Source organism: Cucurbita pepo, chromosome LG05, assembly GCF_002806865.2.
Source record: "Cucurbita pepo subsp. pepo cultivar mu-cu-16 chromosome LG05, ASM280686v2, whole genome shotgun sequence".
Lineage (NCBI taxonomy): Eukaryota > Viridiplantae > Streptophyta > Magnoliopsida > Cucurbitales > Cucurbitaceae > Cucurbita > Cucurbita pepo.
This window is the reverse complement of record NC_036642.1, coordinates 4,531,861-4,546,030: the sequence shown is the minus strand read 5'-3', so window position 1 is coordinate 4,546,030 and position 14,170 is coordinate 4,531,861. Positions and strand designations below refer to the sequence as shown.

Sequence of the window (14,170 nt, the reverse complement as noted above, 5' to 3'; positions counted from 1 at the left end):
AGAGGTGAACCACCTGGACTGGCGGCGCGCCAACTCGAAGAAGAGGCGGCCGAACAAGACGTGGAGTCTGGAGGACATGCCGCCAGGGACACCGAGCAACCAGTCAACTTCTCGGCCAGGTACCGGAAGATGGAAGACCTATTAGGAAGAGGTGAACCACCTGGACTGGCGGCGCGCCAACTCGAAGAAGAGGCGGCCGAACAAGACGTGGAGTCTGGAGGACATGCCGCCAGGGACACCGAGCAACCGGTCAACCTCTCGGCCAGGTACCGGAAGATGGAAGACCTATTAGGGAGTCTGGAAATCTGTTTAGAAGATTTCACAACCGGATTTTGAAGAGCAGTCAAACTTTCAGTCCTTCTCTCTCTTATTTTAGGCATTTTATCTTTCTTCCAACAACCTCCTATCGACAATATCCTCTCGGTGATTTCCCTGGCCGATTATCGAAATCCAACAGAGGGGATGGAAGAGGAAGCCTATAAAGATCTTATGTTGCTGCCTTCCTCTTCTCCAGTTGTAGCAGTTGCTATCAGTGGGAACAAAAACAGTAAACATATAATTAGGTGGTCCTTGGAAAATTTTCGACACAAGGGCATCATTAGTTTCAAGTTGATACACATCATCCCAAGGATTACTAGTGTGCCAACTCCAAGTAAGCCATATACATTCTGTTCATGTTTCTTACGATGCTATTATCTAATATGTTAGTAACGACATACCTCCACGTTAGTATGATATTGTCCAGTTTGAGCACAAGCTCTCGTGGCTTTACTTTTGGTTTCTCCAAAAGGCCCAAAAGGCCTCATACCAATAGAGACAATGCCTCTCACTTATATACCCGTAATCCTCCCTTCAATCCTCAGCAATACTCCCCTCGAACAAAGTACACTATGGAACTACCCCTGATGCCTCATTCTCTGGAGCCCTTAAACAAAATATACCCTTTGCTTGACACTTGAGTCATTATGACTACGTATTCGAGGCTCACAACTTCTTTGTTTGATGCTGGAGGATTCTATTGATATAGCTAAGTTTAGGCATGGTTCTGATACCAGATTGTTGAACACAACTCTTTTGTGGGAAACACTCACACTTTTTATTAAGACCAATCAAGAAGATATTATAAGACACTCTGTAGGAACTACTGTACTTTGCTTTGTTTGGAATTGCTTGAGATGAAAATTTTAATGGGGTAGAAGGATATTTATAGCAAAGGCCGTTGAGGATTGTTGGGAGGGAGTCAGATACGGGCTAATTAAGGGGATGATCATGGGTTTATAAGTAAGGAATGCATCTCCGTTGGTATGAGACCTTTTAGGAAAACTAAAAGTAAAGCCATGAGAGCTAATGCTCAAAGTGGACAATATCATACCATTGTCGAGGTTCGTGATTCCTAACAAAGGTTAGATAGTGCAGACTAGATTTATTCTTAAAATATATAGACAAGGGGCTCATATAATTATTGGACTCAACTCTATTGGGCTGGTGATGATATTCAAGTTTATGCCAATGTTTATGCAGTGGGAAACTCAATTCCAGTTTCACAAGTTCGTGAAGATGTTGCTGCGGCTTATAGGAAAGAAATGGGGTGGCAGACAAGTGAAAAGCTTGTTCCATATAAGAAGATGTTTGCTCAGAGAAAGGTCCAGCCTTACTCTAATTTGAATTATGGGTAGCAAAAAAGAATGAACTTAAGTGTTCTTTCGAATTGTAGGTACAGCATGATGTTGTGACTCTTGAAGCAGATGATGTTGCAAATGCAATAATAGAAGAGGTTACAAGGTGTTCAATAAGCAAGCTCGTTATAGGGGTTTCATCACATGGATTTTTCTCGAGGTATTTAATACCTTTTAGTCTGTTCTTATTGAATTATTTGAAATGTGAGATCCCACGTCGGTTGGGGAGGAGAATGAAGCATTTTTATAAGGGTTGGAAACCCCTCTCTAGCAGACGTGTTTTAAAAATTTTGAGGGGAAGTCTGAAAGGGAAATCCCAAAAAGGACAATATCTGTTAGCGGTGGATTTGGGCTGTTACAAATAGTATCAGAGCCAGACACTGGGCGATGTGCTAGCGAGGAAGCTAAGCCTCGAAGATGGGTGGACACGAGGCGGTGTGCCAACAAGGACGTTGACCCCAAAGCGGTGGATTGTAGGGGTTCCACATCAATTGGAGAAGGGAACTAGAAGGAGGGTGGATTGTGAGATCCCACATCGGTTGGGAGGAGAACCATTCTTTATAAGGGTCTAGAAACCTCTCACTAGCAAACGCGTTTTAAAAACCTTGAGTGAAAACTCGAAAGGGAAAAAGCCCAAAGAGGACAATATTTGCTAGCGGTGAGCTTGGACCCTTACAAATGGTATCAGAGCCAGACACTGGGTGATGTGTCAGTGAGGAGACTGAGCCCTAAAGGGGGTGGACACGAGGCGGTGTGCCAGCAAGAACGCTGGGCCCCGAAGGGAGTGGACTTAGGGGTCCCACATCGATTGGAGAAGGGAACGAATGCCAACGAGAACGCTGGACCCTGAAAGGGGGTGGATTGTGAGATCCTACATCGGTTGGGGAGGAGAACAAAGCATTTTTGATAAGGGTATGAAAACTTCTCTCTAGCAGACATGTTTTAAAAACCTTGAGGGAAAGCCTGAAAGGGAAAGCCCAAGGAAGACAATATGTGCTAGCGGTGGAGTTGGACGGTGTTTATTTTCTCTTTCTATGTTGTTAACCCACTTGTGTCTGGATGACATTCTTCTGTAGGAAACTAAACGGTCTGTCCTCAAGAATATCAGCTCATGCACCTAGATATTGTACGGTCTATGCCATTTCAAAAGGAAAATTAGCCTCAATACGGCCACCTGATATGGAGACAAGCGTGAGCATTAAAGATGATTCGAGTGAAGCAAGTTCTGCACATAGCTACTCAAGCTATTCTTCTAGCTCGCTTACAGGTAGCCATTAATTAGTTAAGCATTCAACTAGAGACATGGTTCGTTGTCTTTACGTTATATATCTAACTACATTTCTCGGATCTGGTTAAATTTTGTGATTTTCGTAATGACCCGACTTTTTGAACTTTGACTAACTAAGGTCATTACTACATGCATACTAAAAGCAGTTGAAAACTTACGCGGAATCTATATTGACTTTGAACATTCAACAAAAACCCCAAACCGCTTGCCTTGTATGTCCCTGTCTTTAACTAGTATGTGGTGGCTCCCGGTTGAGGTCAGGATATGCAATCATGATTTAGGCTAACATGATTACAGTGGAACCTAAAACATAGTGTTTTGGCTTCCACTTCTTTTCTTTTCTTCGGGATGTGCATTACTTTCACACACATGATTCCATATATATCATTTTCATTTACACCAAACCTTCTAGACAGGCATTACTTTCGTGTACTCTGGGCCTCTCCAGATATGCTCTTTTATGTATAGATGTGCATTACTTTCATACACTTCGTTCTGTTTTCTTGATGCAGATAGCAGTTTGAGCTTAATTACATCCTACTCTCATTTTCCTTCTCCTTCCCCTTCTCGACCATTACAACGGTTTCTAGCTCTTTCGACCATCAATCAGTCTCTTCTTACTACGAAAACTAGCCCCATTGTAGCCAACCATTCTCGATGCCATTCCGTTGATATTGAGGAGCCGGTGGATCGCCTTCGATCCTCTCCCAATGTTTCATATTGTGCACAAACATTGAGTCGAGCCTCTAGTTGTAAAAGCTTGCCAACAGATTACAAGTCATGGGTTCCTGATGAAGCTTCATCATCAGGCACATTCAATGATTATGTTTCATGTGAAAGTCAGGTAATCTATCGAAGGTGTCGTTTGGAGAATAATGTTCGAGTTCGGTACGGTCGGATCAATTATTGAGATTGATAGTTTGACGACCCACGACTTTGATGTTCACATTATGACATTCATTTATTTGATGTTAGAATGATGTGTTTGTATGTTTAAGTTGTTCACTTGCATTGGCAGGCGGATGTCAACTTTGAGCTTGAAAAGTTGAGAATTGAACTAAGACATGCAAGAGAAATGTACGCAATTGCTGAACAAGAGACGGCCAATGCCACTTTGAAGGTAGATGTTATGTTTGTTATGATTTATAGTTAATGGTACTCTCTCTAGTGGTTTCCTTCTCATGGTTAGAGAGATAGTTGTTCTTAGCAATCGAACGAAGCATCCTTTATAAGAGCGTGGAAGCCTCTCCCTAACAAAAGCGTTTAAAAACCGTGAGGTTGATGGCAGTACGTAACAGACCAAAGCAGACAATATCTGTTAGCAGTGGGCTTGGGCTTTTCAAATATGTAACGGGTCAAAACGGACCATATCTGTTAGCAGTGGACTTGGGTTTTTACAAATACGTAACGGGTCAAAGCGGACAATATCTGCTAGCAATGGGCTTGGATACAAATGGTATTAGAGTCAGACACCGGGTGGTGTGCTAGCGAGGACGCTGGGCTCTCAAGGAGGGTGGATTGTGAGATCCCACGTTGGTTGGAGAGGGAAACAAAGCACCCTTTATAAGGGTGTGGAAACCTCTCCGTAACAGACGCATTTTAAAACCGTGTGGCTGACAGTTGTTAGTTGTCGGCTTGGGTGGTTACAAATGGTATCAGAGCCAGACACCGAACGGTATGTCAGCAAGAACGCTGACCCCCAAGGATGGTGAATTGTGAGATCCCACATTGGTTGGAGAGGGGAAAAAAGCACCCTTTATAAGAGTGTGGAAACCTCTCCCTAACAGACGCGTTTTTAAACCGTGAGGCTGACTACTATACGTAACGGGCCAAATTGGACAATATCTACTAGCAGTGGGTTTGGGCTGTTACACTACCGATTGTATACTTGTTAGGCTTCTTATTTGCTTATTACATATAGCAAATTCAGGGTGTTATTGCTTTTGATCAGGTGAGGCATCTAAATAAACAACGATCAAAAGAAGCTAAGAAGCTTGAGGAGATGAACAATAAAGAGGTATCTGCTAAAGAATTTGCAAGGGAAAAGAGCAAATGTTGAAGCTTTGAGAAGAGAAGCAAAATTTGTAAGAGAAGGTGCTGAAAGAGAGGGTATCTATAGGAAGGAAGCAGAGACGAAAGCTGTTCAAGATGCCAAAGAGAAGGGAAAGCATGAGAGTGCTCTTCATGGATATCTGCAGCAATACCAACATTTTGAATGGAATGATATTGTATCTGCTGCATCATCTTTCTCTGAGGATCTTATGATTGGAATGGGAGCACATGGAGCAGTTTATAAGTGTAATTTGCATCATACAACTGTAGCAGTGAAGGTTCTTCACTCTAGAGATGATCACAAGAACACCCAATTTCTTCGGGAGGTGAGTGAATTATTCTAAATCGGATTTCGTTATGTTCTTGATAAAAAAAATGAGGCCTTCTAGTTATTGTGAGATCCCATATCGTTTCGAGAAGAGAACGAAACATTCCTTATAAGAGTGTGGAAACCTCTCCCTAGTAGACGTGTTTTAAAACCGTGGGGATGATGATGATATGTAACGAGCCAAAGCAGACAATGTCTGCTAGTGGTAGGCTTGGACGGTTACAAATGGTATTAGAGTCAGTCACCGGATGGTGCGAGACATTGGTCGGAGTAGGGCTAGACCTTCTCCATAGTAGACGCATTTCAAAACTGTGAGGTTGACGGCGATACGTAATAAGCCAAAGCGGACAATATTTGTTAACAATGAGATTGGGTTGTTACAAATGGTATCAGAAGCAGACACTGGCCGGTGTGCCAGTGAGGACGCTGGGCCCCCAAGAGGGTGGATTGTGAGATCCTCATATCGGTTGGAGAGGGGAACGAAGCATTCCTTATAAAGGTGTGGAAACCTCTCCCTAGTAGACGCGTTTTAGAACTGTGAGGTTGTCAATGATATGTAACAGGCCAAAGCGGACAATATCTGCTAGCAGTGGGCTTGGGCTGTTACAAATGGTATCAAAGTCGGTCACCGGACAGTGCAAGACATTGGTCGGAGTAGGGCTAGACTCTCTCCATTGTAGACGCGTTTCATAACTGTGAGACTGACGACGATACGTAATAGGCCAAAGCGGACAATATCTATTAGTAGTGAGTTTGGGCTGTTACAAATGATTTCAGAGCCAGACACTGGATAGTGTGCCAGCGAGGAGACGCTGGACCCACAAGGGAGGTGGATTGTGAGATCCCATATCAATTGGAGAGGGGATGAACCATTCCTTATAAGGGTGTGGAACCTCTCCTTTGCAGACACGTTCATGAGGCTAATAGCGATACGTGAAACTTGTCTTGATTTTTTGTTCTGCTCTATTGTATGATTATCCTTACCGAACTGATATTTATATCTTCTGTTGCCTTTTCAGCTTGAAATCTTGAGCAAAATTCATCATCCCCATTTACTACTACTCCTTGGTGCGTGTCCGGACAAGCACTGCCTGGTTTATGAGTACATGGAAAACGGTAGCCTAGAGGATAGGTTGTACCGCAGAGGCAACACACCTGCAATCCCATGGTATGAGAGGTATAGGATTGCTTGGGAAATAGCCTCAGCTCTTGTCTTTCTACACAGCTCAAAGCCGAAACCGATAATCCACCGTGATCTTAAGCCTGCAAACATCTTACTCGACCGAAACCTCGTGAGCAAAATCGGCGACGTCGGTCTATCTACTATGCTTAATTCAGATCCTTTAATGTCTACTGCATTCAAGGATAGTGGACTAGTTGGAACTCTATGTTATATAGATCCTGAGTATCAACGAACTGGATTAATCTCACCTAAGTCTGATGTTTATGCTTTTGGAATGGTGATCTTGCAGTTACTAACTGCAAAGCCAGCAGTAGCATTAACCCATGTGGTGGAAACTGCCGTTGAGAGCCGCTCTTCAATAAAGGTTCTTGATATTAAGGCTGGGCATTGGCCTATTGAAGAGACGTATGAATTGGCGAGATTAGGACTTTGGTGTGCAGAGCTACAACGCAAAGATAGGCCCAACTTAAAGGATCAAGTACTTCCCTTGTTAGTGAGACTCAGAAAGGTTGCTGATGAGGCTCGCAATTCGGCCTCCAGAGTCCCACCTGCAATTCCTAACCATTTCATCTGTCCAATTCTTCTCGTATGATGGTTAGTTTTATGATATTGAACCGTTCATAGTTGAATCATGTCTCTTGATAGTGCCTACTAATTATAACATTATAGCCTCATCCAAAAGATTGGGTGATTCTTTAAATCTGGACTAAACATCTTTAGACTGGTTCTTGCTCGAGAGAACACAAGGAACTGGATATGGACACTTCCAATAAGATTTCGTTTGGGAATAAAAATCCATCCAAGTCAAGAGACTTTATTCCTAGTCTGATTGTCAATCTTCTTGGAAGTTTAACAGTTTGTTTCTATATAGCCCCCATGTGTCGAACTTGAACTATGGTGGTGTTCTTCTCAGGTAAGAGCTCAAGCTCACTGCTAATAAATATTGTCCTATTTAGGTTTTGGGTTTTGGCTCAAGGTTTTAAAACGAGTCTGCTAGAAAGAGGTTTTCACATCTTTATAAAGAATGTTTTGTTCTTCTCTCCAACCGATGTGAGATCTCACATCTCATTTTTTAATATACCTATAACTCAATGTGCTTGTGCAAGTGCATATCAGATCATAAGTTACTTTTTGCTTGTTAGTATCCAACCATATATTTTTCTTGAACACACTATGTTATTTTCCAACAGGACGTGATGAATGACCCTTGTGTTACGGCAGATGGATACACATACGATCGTCGAACGATAGAGAAATGGTTCCAAGAGAACGATATTTCACCGACGACGAAGTTGCCACTGCCAGATAAGAATTTAATACCTAATCACGGTCTTCTGTCTTCAATTATGGAGTGGAACTCCAGAAAAAACTAATGCCATTTTGAAGGTTTGAACAGAGTTAGCATGTGAAGCTGTATGAGTAGCCACTATTTACATTCAACTTCTTTCCCCATAGCCATTATAGGAAATCTTGACTTGCAGAGAAAAGAATATGATCCTGCACAAAACTTAATAATAATTCTAAACTATTATATATAAGAGACAATAATCATTGATTTTGACTAATTGTTTTCAATTTGGATATGATTACATCCAATTCATGGGATCCCAACATTCTCATATAACATTAAAAAAATTGAGTTCCTTCCATATAGTCTTACAATACAAAATTATATATATATACGTACTAGTCTCACCATGAATTAAATTTAATTTTGATTCATATTAATTGGAAGATTTTTCTTATTTTGATCCAAAATTTATATACAATTATGGATTAATGCATGTTTTTCAGAAATTTGGAAGAAAAAAGAAAAGGAAGGAATAAATCAGCCATATCCAAATTCTGTAGATTGAAGAAAAAAATAATAATTTAAATAATATATCGATCAATTACTCAAATATCATCCTAAAAAATCAACTCACAGTAATGGTTAGCCCTCTTTGCCGCGATCAATCCATCTCAATCCTTCCGATTTCTTCAATCTTCTCAATAACTTCCTTGAAATCCGGCCGCCGAATCGGCGAAGAAGAACAACAAGCCTCGCCGATCTGAAAAAGGCATTGGAGATTCCGCTCTTTCGAAACACTGCAATCGCCGCCGTCTCCGCCACAAGCAACCGCAGTTAGATTCATTGTATCTTTGGCGGAGAGCAACTCGAGTAAGATCTTGCCGTAGCTGTAGACGTCGGTCCGTTCGTCGGCGTCAGTCATCCTGACCAGTTCCGGCGCGTTGTAGCCCGAGGCGGAGGAAGCTTGGAGCAATTCTCGAGTTGCGGCGGCGTTGAGGAGGAGATGAAGGCCGAAATCGGAGACGTGCGGCTCGAAATTTGGATCGAGAAAAATGTTCTTGGGCTTGAGATTTCCGTGCGGTACTGATTTTGGTAATCCATGGTGGAGATGATCTAGGGCTTTTGCGATTCCGAGAGAGATTTTGTAGATGATTTCCCAATTTTTTGATTCTGATTCTCCCACTGTTCAATCACAAGAAATTATCATAACTCCTGTTGTACCTTAGCTTTGCCCCTTCTTAAAATAAATATTTATTTAATAATTTTTAAAAATCGGTTTATTTTATTTAAATTTTACCTTCCGATATTTTCAGTAAATTAAATCTTAAAAATTGTCTTTTAAGGTTAATTTCCTTTTATATATATATCAAAAATAAGGAATATATTCCCTAATTTAATTTTTAAAAAAGATAAATAAATAAAGAAGAGGAATATATTCTCCAATTTAAGTATAATAAAGTTTTAGACAAAATCGACCCCTAAAATAAAAAATGATTGTTTAGAAAATTTATAGGGATTTCTAAAATATTTTTATAAATAAATACAGAAAATAATAAAATAAATAAAATAATTATTATCGACCTAATGTAAAATGTTTAGATGACTTACAAAATTTATATTTTAAATATAAATATAAAAAAAACATAGATAAAATGAGAATTAAAGTTGAATATGTTAACAAAGAGAAATAAATAAATAAAAACAGAAAAAAAATCTAAAGAAAAAATATCAATGCTATAGCCAATATATGAGGTGGACAGAATTTTTAATTTTTCTTTTAATTTTATTATCTTATTTTCAACCTCAATAATGCATTAAAAAAATTATTTTCCTTCAACATTTAATAAAATTTTAGATATTTTTTGCATTTTATATTTTAATCTCTAATTTTTTTAAATGCCTATTAAAATTTTGGTTTAAATTTAATATTTTTAAAAATATATATATGGTAGGAAAGACAAATAAAAAACGTGCCCGCCGGCCGAACCGGAATCGTCGTCTTCTCTGATTCGCCCATGGAAAACCAACAGCAACCGAAAGCGAAAAGGGTTACCGACATTGCCCCGATATTCACTCAATTTCCCCTCAGATTCTTTTCCCTTTTCACATTCTCGAGAAACAAACAGAAAATCAAAATCAAACTTACCTGTAATGAACTCTGACAGATTCCCTCTGCCATAAAACGGATGAACCAGAAGTCTTTCGCCTCTCCCGCCGGCGTAAAATCCCAACATCGGCACCAAATTCCGGTGCCGGATCGAACCCAAAAACCGAACGACGTCGTCTACACTAGATTCCACGGCGGCAGGGCGGAGGAACATGAGTAGTGTAGTTCTCTGGGTACTCTGTAAGGAAGCCTTGTACAGAGTTCCATAGTGGTATTTTCCGATCACTTCTCCCGGAGCTTCTAGAATCTCGTCGATCGTCAAATCCTCGCCGCCTTCAAACGTCGTTAGCTCCTCCACGGTCGCTGCCGCCGTGTCCTGTTTTTTCTGGTTGTTGTCCGGCGATGGGTTTTCGATGTCGTTTCTGTGGTTTGTTTTGGAGAGCTTATGGCGGAAAAAGAAGATGGAAACTAGAAGAAGAACAAAAATGGTGGCGGAAGCGACTATAAGGATTAATTTGAGCATGTGGGTTTGTTGAAAAAAATCAAAATTGAATTGGGAATGGAACAAAAATGGAGGCTTTTTCTTTGAGAAAACAGAGTTTGTTGAGTTTGAAGGGGGTATGGGTTCATAAGGGGGAAGGAGAGGGAGATACTTAGCGTGTGTGCTAGGGGAATACATCCTTCCAAACAAGAACATGGACCCCAACTTTTGTATATTCCATTACCAAATTTCATAATTCTCTAATTATGTGTCAAAACTGTCTCTTAACCGTGGTTAGATACACAAATTTGAAGTATTTTTGCCGTTTTTGAAAATGACCCATTTGAAATTTGAAGTAATATAATAAATGTTGGAGTTAGGAGTAATGGCTTCCATGACTTCGTATTTTAAGATTTTAAATTAAGAATTGACACCTAATAATTATTATAGTCTCAACTTAAATACCAAATTCTCTAATCAATGTTGTTCTCTTAAAAGAAAAAAAAAAAAAGTGGTCAACAATATTTATTCAATTCTTTTAAGTTTTTTTAAATCATCATATATCATATTTGCATTATCCAATTTTCTTTTTATTACTATTATTTTTTTATTTTTTACATTATCATTTTTTTCTGGAAGCAAGAGAACTACTAACACGGTGCAAAACCATCACAAAGGTTTATGTACAAAGATTAAGCAAACCGTTGTATCCAAAGATATGGAAAAGCTTCTATGGATTGATTAAATGTATGAATCTAGTGAATTGATTAAATGTATGTGTATTGGAACTTACAGTAGGAGTTATGAACAATCATCAACACAATTAAATAACAAAAGCTTCTATGGATGAATCTTAACTGTATGTTCTATTCGACCTCCAATACATATTTACAAGGTTTTCAGAGGTAAATCCTCTTTGAATTAATAACATTGATGATTTGATCTTTGATCCCTCCCTTCCCTATATATATATATATAATATGTATATTCATGAAATGTAATACATAGGATTTGGAAGTTTGAACGAACGAACCGATACTGAAGTCCCCAATAAATCACTCCATTGGTCACCCGAGTTTCCAATGATTCGTAATCCTTCGATCTCCATCTCGCTCCGCTTGTCAGATTTGTAATGCACTGCTGACTTCCCTTGGTCCTCATCTCTCCTGTGGACAGGATGAGAAGACGTTTGGATGAATCCATAGATCATGATCAGGTTAACACATTACACACTAGCATACACTGACCTTAATATAAGCCTGTCCCAGTCATAGAACCCTGCGTTTATCAAATTCTGTATTGTAGCTTCCCTCTGGCGTTCGCTCCTTCCAGTAAGCAAAACTATCTTGAATCCCAGATCCATAAGCTCTATATAGAGTTTTAAACTTGGCTGAATAGCAGGTGCTGTGGCCCTCAGGACCCAGTTATCAAACTCATCAGCATTAAAAACCTGCGAGCTGTGACATTGCCAAAACAACCCAACTTTGCATATGAATTCTGAAATGCAAAAGTGCACCAAGATCTTATTTCATGAAATATTAGATATATAGATAAACTAAGCTACGTTTGTTTGTTGAGGACTGTTGGGAGAGGAGTCCTATATCGGCTAAAGGGGTTTATCATGAGTTTATAAGTAAGGAATACATATTGTTTGTGATTTCTAAATAGAATCCATAGAATCCTCAAACGTCGAACAAAGAAGCCATGCTCTTTAACTTAGTCATGGCAATAGAATATGTCGAACAAGGGCTCTAGAGACCGTTCGAGGGCTCCATAGGCCACATGAGAGGCTCTACGGTGTACTTTGTTCAAGGGCTCTAGAGAAAGAGTCGAACTTCGATTAAGGGGAGGCTATTCGAGGGCTCCGTAGTCCTCAGGAGAAGCTCTATAATGTACTTTGTTTGAGGAGAGGATTATTGAGAATTGTTGAGGATTGTTTGTTTGAGGAGAGGATTATTGAGAATTGTTGAGGATTGTTTGTTTGAGGAGAGGATTATTGAGAATTGTTGAGGATTGTTAGGAGAGGAGTCATATGTTTAGGAATAGCCTTTTGAGAAATCAAAAGCAAATCCACTGAGAAATTATGCCCAAAAGCAAAACCATGAAAAATTATGCTTAAAATAGATAATATCATACCGGTTTATGATTGCTAACCACTTTTGCAAATCATAATCCCTGACTGTGTTCGAGAAGCTAAGAGAGCATATGATTTAAAATCCATAAACCTAAACTCAATAAAGAAATTCAGCTACGTCCCAAAATTCTGTAATGTGGTTATCTACTACAATATTATGAACAACAAATAAGAACACAGAAGTTCAGTTGGCCCTAATCCAAAAGCCTCATGATACCCAAACAAGTCAAGAACGCACCTCTTCAAAATCCATAGTGATCGTAAAAAATTGAAGGCAACATACAGAAATCTGAACAGAACCAAGAAAATCTTACCCATAACCATGGTCTCCGTAGTAAGGAAGATTAGAAAGCAAGGTCTCGTCGATGTCGAAAACCCAGACATCCTTTCCATCGCCAACCAATTTCACACTCTGGGCAAAAATCTCAGCCTCCGTCGATGCAAGTTCCATTTCAAGTTGATAGGCACGACCGGTCAAGTACTCTTTCACATAATCAGAACAATCTTTGGGAATCGTTCTCCACGGATTCAGATTGTTAGCCTCCACATTAAATCTCCAACTATCACACCTCAACTTGATTTCTCCATCCAGTTCCTTCAACTGATTCTCCACTTTATCAGTAAATTCAAGAATAAGTGGCCTAGGAAGGAGATGAGAATCGAAAGCTTCATGAGCGAAGGCTACAGAAATCACGCAAACGAGAACAAAATGTCGAAGAAAATCCATCTTCAGAGGAACAGGGGTGTGGATCTATGGAATATATAGTTCTGAAATGAGAATCAAAATGTATAAACAGAAACTCCGATCTGTGAAATGAAGGGAAGGATGATTGTTGGTTTGATTAGACGAAATGGGATTCTTGGATTAAACAGTAAAAGGAGAAAATGGGTTGAGAATGGGTAACCTCTCTGCCTCTCCTTGGTGGTGGTTTGGTTTGATGGAGAGGGCGAGAGGGTTGGTGGAAGGGAAACTGGCTCGTGGATTAAGCGAAGACGACGATGAATTCGGCTGAATGCAGATATGGCGATTGGAATCTGTATTATATAGCCAACTTCGTCTCCTTTTTACTTGGGTTTTAGGCCATTTTTCAGCCCTACGTTTTGATTTTATCCAATTAATCTTTCAATAATATTAAAATACCAAGTCAACCTGTCTAAATTAATACCTTAATTTCCAATTAACCATCTGTTTTCAATAAATAGTAAAATTAATAATTTTAAATATACAAAAAATATATATACAGTTTTTATTACCGTCTATCAATAATTTATAAATTATCTCCAAACTAAAAGTATCCAAGTAATTGTCAAAGGTAAGAATATTTTTTAGTTTTTAAAAAGAAAATTAAAGAAATTTATTTTGAAGTATTTAAAAAAGTTTAAAAGAATATTTTTAAATATTTTTAAAAAATTAAGAATATTAATAAGTCCTCTATAATGGACCAAAGCGAATAATATCGGCTAGTGGTGGGTCTGGATTGTTACAATGGTATCAAAGCTAGACACCATGCAGCATAATTATAATGATATCAAAGCTAGACACTAGACGGTTATGCCAGTGAGGACACTAGCCTCATATAGAGTAGATTATGAGATCTCACATCGACCCGGGAGGAGAAGGAAACATTTT

General features: G+C 39.3%; 3 protein-coding genes across 3 annotated transcripts; 1 reads left to right on the top strand and 2 right to left on the bottom strand.

Moving 5' to 3' along the window:
* Nucleotides 1-462: 462 nt before the first annotated feature.
* Nucleotides 463-8,070, top strand: LOC111794583 (U-box domain-containing protein 35-like). The gene is given in 10 exon segments (XM_023676631.1): nucleotides 463-652; nucleotides 1,522-1,643; nucleotides 1,715-1,836; nucleotides 2,753-2,943; nucleotides 3,477-3,808; nucleotides 3,983-4,084; nucleotides 4,916-5,007; nucleotides 5,009-5,342; nucleotides 6,364-7,113; nucleotides 7,718-8,070. Coding segments are annotated over 10 exon segments (2,418 nt in total). The 3' UTR covers nucleotides 7,901-8,070.
* A 199-nt stretch (nucleotides 8,071-8,269) lies between these two features.
* LOC111794582 (putative kinase-like protein TMKL1) lies at nucleotides 8,270-10,583 on the bottom strand. The gene is made up of 2 exons (XM_023676630.1): nucleotides 9,965-10,583; nucleotides 8,270-9,000 (listed from the first exon to the last, which is right to left on the bottom strand). Exons 1-2 carry the CDS (start codon nucleotides 10,446-10,448, stop codon nucleotides 8,480-8,482), a joined length of 1,005 nt encoding a protein of 334 aa, XP_023532398.1. The 5' UTR covers nucleotides 10,449-10,583; the 3' UTR covers nucleotides 8,270-8,479.
* Nucleotides 10,584-11,207: 624 nt separating this feature from the next.
* LOC111794596 (acid phosphatase 1-like) lies at nucleotides 11,208-13,600 on the bottom strand. The gene is made up of 3 exons (XM_023676648.1): nucleotides 12,855-13,600; nucleotides 11,654-11,863; nucleotides 11,208-11,572 (listed from the first exon to the last, which is right to left on the bottom strand). The coding sequence occupies exons 1-3, from the start codon at nucleotides 13,265-13,267 to the stop codon at nucleotides 11,395-11,397; spliced, it is 801 nt and encodes a 266-aa protein (XP_023532416.1). The 5' UTR covers nucleotides 13,268-13,600; the 3' UTR covers nucleotides 11,208-11,394.
* Between the last annotated feature and the right edge of the window lie 570 nt (nucleotides 13,601-14,170).